We start from the raw sequence: 9,631 nt of genomic DNA on the forward strand, positions 1-9,631 counted from the left end.
CCTTGATTCTAATAGCAAATATTAGGTGAAGTCAACAATTTTTTTTCCAAGTTGAGATACTTCCGCGTACTTGGCAACCTTGTATTTTCGGTGGCAACCATTACCCGTTACAGAGCTCAAACTCTATTATGTCATACAAGAGATCACACTCTATCACCCATTACAAAGCTCACACTCGAAAAAATAATTCTAAGTTATGTCTCAGTCCCGAAGAATTAAGAGCTAATATCATGTTTAAATACTGTTGATAACTACATTACTTTTCTTAAAATAAAATTAAAGTTCGTTAAGCATTGTTTACTATCTATTCCGTATCAGAGAGTATGTTTGGCCGCCCAACACACTTGCTCTATTAGACTCTCAATTAATGTACACTTATCAGAACAAGCAATAAAAAAAATGGCAGAAAATATTGATCACTTAAATGTAAGGAAGGACTATGCACTGTAGTAGATTTTTTAGGAATAATTGTCGAAAAAATCCTAAACTTATTATACAGCAGTCAATAGAGTTTTAAACTTTTCAATTTAGTTAATTTAATCTTAAACATTTTGACGATTTTTTTCATCTTGAATGGTTAAGCAAAGAGAAAAGTTAAAGCTTTAGTCCTTTCTAGGTACTACTATTTCATTTGTCTCACTAAAGCGTGTTGACACTTAAATTTTTCACTCAGAGGTCTCTCATTCATTTTACAAAAATCAGGGATCGAATCCATTGATAGCATTAGAATTTGATCCCTAACAAAAAATATCGACATTGTGCAGTCTTGCGTCATTTATAAATTAAGGACATTTTGTTTGAGACTAGTGTGTTTGCATCGAACATCGACTTTGTGGTGAGATCGCGAATATTTTGTGAACCAGCCCATTACACGATTGCCTAATCTCAATTTGTTCACCTTCTACACTTAGATTCTTCCAAGTAGGGGTGAGTATGGTTCGGGTGGGCGATTCCCACCCTAGAACCGAGAACCGCCCACTAAGGATCGATTCCGAAAAATTGAAACCAGAAACCGCCCGTTTATTCCATGGATCCACTCGGGAATCGGACTACCATCTGGTCCAGTTCCTTGGTGGATCCATGGAACCAATCCCACTAACCAATAACAGAGACGAAAAGATGAAGAGGGAGACGAAGATGGAGAGTCGGAGACGGTAAGGTGAGCATCGATCGAGAAGAGCAAAAGAGTGAGCGTGAAGCGAAAGAATGTGTTTCTCGGCTCAATGTGAGGTTGTGAGTGTCGAACGAGTTAGGTTTAGTTTAGGGATTTATGATTTTTCTTTTTTTAAAAAAATTAAAAATTAAATAAATATATTATATTGTATTTATTATTATATTATTGGTCCAGTCTGAGTAAACGGGCGAGCGGTTCCACACCTAAAATCGGGAACCGAACCGGTACCCACCGGTTTCAAAAATTGAACCGGGAACCAGACCGGTTCCTTAGGAACCACCGGTTTTTGGTGGTCCTGAGCGGTCGGGTGGTTCTTGATTTTTTGCATACCCCTTCTTTCAAGCATATTGATGTATTAATGCTATCCAAGTTGTTCTCCTTCTATTTGGTCTATCCAAATACCTCAATGATCCTATGGCCCTCACTTGTTAATCAAAATCTAAAGATTCTTTCAATTCTAACACTTTCCACTCAGTTTTGCGGAGTAAGAAAGTCCCTCATGTTGTAAACATCACCTGCATATAAACTTATATGTGTAGAGAATATTTCGTCTGCACACTCAAATACACATATTAGCTCCTATAAAATATTATGTCATCTTCAAATCACATTGAGAATTTTGCCAACAGAAGTTACCTTGAAGAAATAAGTGTTCTGACCCCTTTGTTAACATGGAAAAATCCAAAGCGCAAGGGACGTCGGGCCTTACTTAGGGCCATTGAAAAGCGTCATAGTCATATTGCACAGGGCCCTCAACTCACTACATTGTAGACTCAGGCCTCTAGGCAGGAAAGAACCAGCGCGGGGCAGAGGCTTGGCCTGCAAGTGCCATGTGACACGCTTTTATTAGGCGTGCCACCACCTGGCACCAATTTTCCCTTCCTTTGAAGAATCATTTATTTTATTTATATATTTGTCCAAACTTAGACCCATCATTCCTCTTTCATCCAATTGACTCGATATTCATATTCGTGAAAAGATCATGACTTGAATTTTCCAAAATATTTTCTACAAAGTCTTGCTACTCTGAGTACAAAAAATACTTCATTATGGTATTATTTTAAGAAGTGGTTTTGTTTCAACGTGTTGCGAACCTCCCGAGGTGAATTCGAGAGAGTTTAACAGATTGTTGAGTAGGCGCAAATAACCCTCTAGCAAGATGGCACTTACGCTTCGCACAAACTATCCCAAGCCCTATTGATGGGAAATTAGTTTCTCGTTAATTATTTGATCGATTTTAACTAGAGTCGCCACTAAGATTAGGATCCGAGTAAGATGCAGGAGACCACTTATTTCTACGAATTAGAGATTTATAAGCCCAGGGACTTGGTGATGCTAGAAAAATGCAATTCTCATCATGGGTACCTTTTCCTTTTATAATAGGCTTTGCATGCAATCTTCCTTTTTTTATTATTTTTTTTTAGAAGAAATGGAAATCTAAACAATCATGTATAGGAGACTCAAAAAAATAAAAATCCAATTAAATAACGACAAAGAAAGTAAAAGATGTGGAAAGAAATAACCCGAACCGTATCAGGCAACAATATACATATACAATGTCTCGTTATTAAGTTCCAAGACAAGATCCCTATGAGCTATGGATAAAAATTAATGTGCGCTAAAGTAAATAACAAATATGAGTTTCCTAATCTAGGTGACAAAGATCAATACTACACTAGATGAAACCGGATTAATTGTGACTTAACTAATCTTGTAAAACAATAATCATCTAATATGCCGTCTAGAGTTTTGGATTATATATTTAAGATTTCTTTTCATTACTATTATGATGTAATCTAACTAAGTGTTTGTGAGTAAAAGGAGAGCTAATTGAATGCTTATGAACTAAGTAAAGCTATGTGCATGACCAAAACGGTAAAAAGATCCAAACCTTTTGGGTTATTGAAGGCGTAGGTAAAAGGCCAACACTACGTAAAAACGACGATGAGAATACTTCCAAAAATCGTAAATAACAAACTACACACATACTGAATTTAATGTAAAAGCAAATCTAAGGCAACAGAAACGTTGGATGAAGCAAAATCATGCAGACAAACAACGAGGTCACTCCGGGATACTTCAAGGCACCAAACATGGACGGAACATAAACTGTCTAATACCATCATGGAAAGTGAACAACTAGGCAACATAATTCATCCCTAGACAAGTTCATGTGAAGGGGATTAAAGACAGTGAATTTCATATCAAAGTAGCATGAGAAACGAATCCTACACCTTTGGACTCTCAAGCTTTTTCTTCAACTCACCACTTTCTAATCTTGTCTTATTCTAATTTTCCATTACTTTCCAACTCTCACTCAAAAATCTCCCTTTTTGAATTCCCCAGCCACCAAAAGCCATCACCCCTTGAAGCTCACAATCGGTTTCACTTTTGTAAAGAGCCCCCATCTCTCGTATTTATCTCTTTTTTCAAAAAAGAACCACCGAATCCTTTTCTTATTCTGTCTCTAAAGCTCACGGATAGATTTTCCTTAATCAATTGCCAAATGACCGACTTTCTGTTTTTCCTCTCTTATCTCATCCCTGGCCAGCTCACTTGACCCAATCAATCTTTTCAAGCTCCAGATAGCCTTGTTTGTTCTCTCTTTTGGCCATCAACCGAGGGTCCTCTCTGAGTGGGAAAATTGGGCATTGTTGATCTTGCAGAGCATAGCTCAATCACACCAATCCATCGTTATTTCAACTAAATTTTTTTTTTCAATGCTCAAGGCTTCGATACATTTGACATCGAGAAATTTTCTACTGGAGCAAGTGCTATCCGAGAATAGTCCGTGTGGTCAAATATTAGTACAAAAATTGGGTGCCTACAATAATAATTTCAAAGAGAGAAGTACTTGTATCCGTTCAGAAAATCTAAAAACTCATGCAAAGCAAATAGTAAAGAATGCAAAAGTAATTGAAGGCCACCATGGGTCTAGGACAATGAACTTTTAGATGTACAACTTTATAGATCTAGCTTGGCGTTAACGCTCTCGATTTCAAGAAGAGCTCCTTGGAAGAAGAGATATATGCTCTCGTACTACACTTGATGAGGAAGAAAAAGTGACCAGCTTCCCATATCTGATGCATCTCTGAAGGGGTTGTTTGGATAAGTATTAGGAAATATTAAGTATTAACGGATGATATAGATGAATGAGAAGAGAAAGGGGCAAGGAAGAAAATGAATAAATTTATTACCTAAAATATAGAGTAATCCTTGAGGCAATTAGGAAAATTGTAGAAAATAAGGAGAATTCTAGAAAGCCACTTCCACAATAATAGAAGCTATTTCATGAACTTTTAGTAATCCAAATGGCTAAAATTTGAGGAAAATAAAATAGATTAGTTTGTTTGTAATTATATAATAATAGATAGAGGAATGGAGCAAGACAATGCCAACAATAGTAATAGAAGAATCCATTCATACCTAAACAGAATCTTCGATTGACCAGTTGGTCCTGGCCGCTAGTGCCAAGGTCCTAGGTCAACTGTCGGGGTCTTAGGCTTAAGCGTCAAGGTCACGAGGATGACCAGGGATCCCCGGACCAGATTGTCAAGGTTATGAGCCTGACCCTTGGGTCCTAGGTATTTCAAAGTATAATTTTCTTACCGTCTCTCTCACAAAACCTCATAGACAATCTCAATTGGGGCGAAGAGAAGCAAATATACCAACACTAAGCTAGCCCTCGAGGTCCTTGGTGACTCAATTGTCCCATGATTGGTGACGTGTAACTACGGAGGCAGTGAAATTTCATTAATAAGTGTTGCTTGGTAATTCAATTCAAAGTATGAAAATATCTTTCCAAATGAAATCCAAAATTTTGAACCCCCGATTCATTAGGTAATCTGATTCCACAGCCAACAAATAAGACCTAAGTAGAATTCTTTTACTCGTATAAGTGGATATCTATGAATATCTCAAAGCGTCGTTCCACTAACTAGTAAAGCTAGAAACTATTTCCCTCCACTTTCGAAAAAATTCATAAGCTTGACTTAAAGGTCGTCACTCTTCATTTCTTCTTGTGCTAAGAGAAAAACGAAGATGCCTTGTCTCAGGGTGAAGAAAGCCACGTTTAGTGTGCAGAGCGACCGACACTACACTCAAAACGTTTGAACTTGACTTGGATTTGACGCCAGTATGCATTTTTAGGATTTTTTTTCCTGCTAATTATAGAATACATTGTTAGTGCGAGTTTTTTTTTACACAAGTGGCCTTATAGTTACACAACTAACTTAAGAAAGACGTATTATAATCCTAACATTAATTGTAGATAGGTGGATTATGTAAATTTTTTTGTAAACTCGTGGACTCTTTTTCTTTGTACTCATCTCTTCATAATAATTAAGATTCACAAATGACTTGATGTATACAATGATTTCCAAATATGGTTTTGGGAGGGAGAGAGACCTGTGATTGTAGAGGACTTGTCCCGAGGCTCGCACGCAATTCTTTAATCAATCACCAAATGACCAAATGACCCGCTTCAAATCTCCATAGCTCACAGACAGATTTTCGTCTTTTTCCCCTCTTATCTCACCCCTGGCCTGCTCAGTTGATCGAATCAATCTTTTGAAACTCCAGACCGCCTTGTTTGCTGTGTCTTTTGGCCATCGACCGAGGGTCCCTCTGTCAGCGTTTGACCATGTTGGATTTTGTGTAATCCAAATTTCTTGACCGTATTTTGCTCCTTCAAGAACCGATTTTTTTTTCGCAACAGTCCCACTCACTTGGCCGGCCTCGACTCATCTAATCCTCATCTTGAAAGATTTTTATCCGAACTTCCACAATTCTTGGAATCGCGATCCACCTTGTCCGAAACATATCTAACTCCACAGCAAGAAGTTAGGACCAATTCCACTGTCTTGGAGTCAAGACCATCTCCTGCAATCTGGGAGTTGTGTCCAATTGCGCTATCATGAAGTTGAGGCTAACTACCACAATTTTGGAGTTGCGAATTTCAGTTCATCTCGTATGTCGAGTCGTCCATCGGGTCTATTAAAATGAAGAAGTTCGTAGTCGAGCCCCTGTTTTATTCGACGCGAGCAAACTTTGTTTAATTCAAATGCATTGTGTCTGAACATAAATGTGTCTATTTTCTGAATGCAAACTGCAATAAGATGCAAGCGTAGGTATAAAACTAAGCAAATATATTTGTTTAAAGATCCAATTGCACCGCTATCGACGAACACGATTCTTAGTTTGCTCATGAAGTGAATGGAAAGTCTTCAAGAAAAAAATTATGTCGTGGGGTTTGAGATATACACTGCTAAAAAGAAATCACTCAGAGGTTGGGAATGCCATTTCGAGGAAGCTAGCAAAGTTTTTCTGATAAGTGAGCCTATGACCAGAGCACAAGAATCCACCATCCCAAAGTTGTTTCTCCACTACTTTTGTCGGCCACAAAGAAGCTTATGTCCATCAGAGAATCGAGAAAATATTAGGTGAATTGAATACTCCACGTAAGTTATACCATATACCATTCGGCTGATAACACGTGTTCGACAGGGCCCACCGGTCAGATTTTGCAGTCCCCCGTTACTCCACTTTCAGATCTTCTCTCTCCTTTGTTACTCTCTTTCTTCTTTCACTGTTTTCTTCCGTTTCTTTTTGCGTTTCGAGACCATGGACGACGCTCGCGCTTGAATTGCAATGTCACCAGCCAACCATTGACGACCGCTCACGAGCACGCCGACGCTCATCCATGGCCGTTGTTGGCGTCGTTCAGGCATGCTATTGACCCCCTTGGGTATCCATCTTTCCCATCCACCATGGACGACGCTCGCGGCCAGCCATGGACGATGCTCATCCATGTCCATGGTCGTAGTTGGCATCGAGCAACGCCGGACGGGACGGCTCGATCTGGAAGTTTGGCCAGATCTGGAGCCATGGCCGCTCGTCGCTCGCGGCCACAATGCAGAGATTATGGCCCCAAAAATAAAAGAAGAAACAAAAATGAAGCTCTGCTTCTGCATTGTGCGTCCATAATGGCGATGGTGTGCTTCTGGTATGTGTACCAGAAGAAGAAGAAGATGGTGAAAAGTGGGTGAGACGGAGAGGTTAACGGCGGGGAGATAATGTGCAGGGAGAGAAGTAACGGAGAAGAGAGAGAGACAAATGGGAGAGAGTAAAGGTTTATAGGGAGACCCACCTTGCCACGTGGCATTTATTGGATGGAGTGTTAAACCATCTCACGTAGCATATTCATCTCACCTAATATTTTCTCCAGAGAATCGGAATGACGTTGTGGTGAAAATAAGTCCACGTGTTCACACCTATTACATATCTTGGTCCAAGCACCATCATTTTCCAAAGTTCTAATATTATTCTTTATCAATCCTACCCAAAAAAAAGTCATGCATCCACCACCTCAAAGTTGTTTCTCCACTACTTTTGTCGGCCACAAAGAAGCTTGGCCAGAGCTCTCTTGAAGCTCTCTCTCCCCCTCACTTCTCCACTTTTTATAAAACACCTGTAGGAGCAGTAGGCCACCAATGATCTCTAGGCCCAAATGGAGAAGCCATTTGATTTATTCTTATAATAGATCAACAAGAAGATCGGATGGTTCGTCGATTATCAATAAAACACTACCGAATCTGAAGCTTATAGTCATTGCTGATTGTTAAACCCCATAATCTAATGGCTTCTTCATCGAAACGCAAAGAGGTTTACGATGTTTTCTTGAGTTTCAGAGGCACAGAACTGCGCAACAACTTCCTTGGTCATCTCTACAAAGCTTTAGATCAGAACGGAATATTCACTTTTATTGATAATGACGAACTGAGGAGGGGAGACCAAATATCACGGGCGCTTATGAAGGCCATCGAAGAATCATGCATCGCAATCATTGTTTTCTCGGAGGATTATGCTTCCTCACGGTGGTTCTTGGAAGAGATGGCGAAGATTATGGAGTGCAAGGAGCAAAAGAACCTTACCGTTCTACCGGTGTTTTATAAAGTGGATCCAAGAGAAGTCAGAGGGGGGAGAGAGAGCTTTGAGAGAGCTCTGGCCAAGCATGAGTTAAAGTTTGGAAAGGATTCGGAAGAAGTGAAGAGATGGAAGAAAGCTCTCTTCGATGCCGGCAACTTGTCTAGGTGGCATTTGAACGATGGGTAAGTTAAGTGGAATTCATATTTTGTGAAAGAAACTAATCTTTACAAGTAAATATAAAGATTGTTTGTAAAAAATTAAGAAATAAATGAATCGACACACACAAGGTTTTTAAGTCTAAATGTTAATACTTGATGGACCAATGGAAAAAATGTTGAATGCCGTTATTCCACTTGCCCCATTTCTTTGGAAGGAGTAAGAAAGTTCGCAACGCTATATACAGGATAATGAGTGTGTACAAACCATGTAAGTTAAAAACATTGTGCTTCGGATATTTAATAGTTTTCCAATCGAAATCTTAACCACCGTTCAAAGTCCTAAATAGCTCTTTTGATTAGGCATGTAGATAAATCACATATTACAGTCAAGAGGTAAAATAAGTAAATGGTAATGTATAAATCGAAAGAACATGAATCATTCGGATGATTAAAAGTTGAACCTTGAACTTGTTGTGATTGGTGTGGGGCTCTACTCAGTGGGAATACATTTTGTTTTTGCTGTGATCATGTTAAAATGGGACGCACTGCTTTGTCATGTGGCTGGTGATTGCCCGTGATTTGCTTGTTCAAACTACTAAAACAATGCTACAACTTCTTTTTCTATTTTGACAGAGATGAGTCAGAACTTATACAAAGGATTGTGAAGGAGATATCCACTTGCCTAGACCGAACACCTTTGCATGTTGCTAAGCATCCAATTGGGATAGATTCCCGAGTGGTTAAGCTAAAATCGATGTTAAACCTTGAGTCTGATGATGATGTTGTCATGGTGGGATTATTGGGACAAGGAGGCATAAGGAAGACAACTTTAGCAAGAGCTCTATACAATGCTATTTTTAGACAATTGAGGGTTCGTGTCTTTTGGGAAATGTTCGAGAAGATTCAAAAGATTCGAAGGATTTAGCTCAATTGCAAGAAAAAATACTATTCGAGATTTTGTCACTACAAAAAAGATTAGTAGTGTCCAGTGTTGATAGAGGTATTAATATAATACAACATAGACTTCGTCACAAGAAAGTTCTCCTCGTCCTTGATGATGTGGATGACTTGCGCCAGTTAAATGCTTTAGCAGGAGAAGGCAAGTGGTTTGGTAATGGAAGTAGGATTATTGTTACTACAAGAGATAAACATTTGCTAACTTGTCATGGGATTCATCAAGATCACGTGTATGAAGTTGAAGCACTCGATGACAGCGAAGCTCGCGAGCTACTTAGCAATCATGCTTTTCCAACACACCAAAAATTAGAAATTATGACAGATTTGGTAGATAGTGTTCTAAATCATGCTAGAGGCCTTCCTTTAGCACTTGAAGTGCTGGGTTCCTTCTTATGTGGTAGAAGAGAAGATGAAT

The 9,631-nt window shown here is 39.0% G+C and overlaps 1 protein-coding gene across 1 annotated transcript; it reads left to right on the forward strand.

The window, feature by feature from the left end:
- Positions 1-7,810: 7,810 nt before the first annotated feature.
- On the forward strand, positions 7,811-9,184 carry LOC130134810 (TMV resistance protein N-like). The gene is made up of 2 exons (XM_056302513.1): positions 7,811-8,283; positions 8,893-9,184. The coding sequence occupies exons 1-2, from the start codon at positions 7,811-7,813 to the stop codon at positions 9,182-9,184; spliced, it is 765 nt and encodes a 254-aa protein (XP_056158488.1).
- Positions 9,185-9,631: the final 447 nt, after the last annotated feature.

This window comes from Syzygium oleosum, unplaced genomic scaffold (assembly GCF_021117445.2).
Source record: "Syzygium oleosum isolate NSW1041296 unplaced genomic scaffold, Sole_v2.1 Sole_v2.24, whole genome shotgun sequence".
Lineage (NCBI taxonomy): Eukaryota > Viridiplantae > Streptophyta > Magnoliopsida > Myrtales > Myrtaceae > Syzygium > Syzygium oleosum.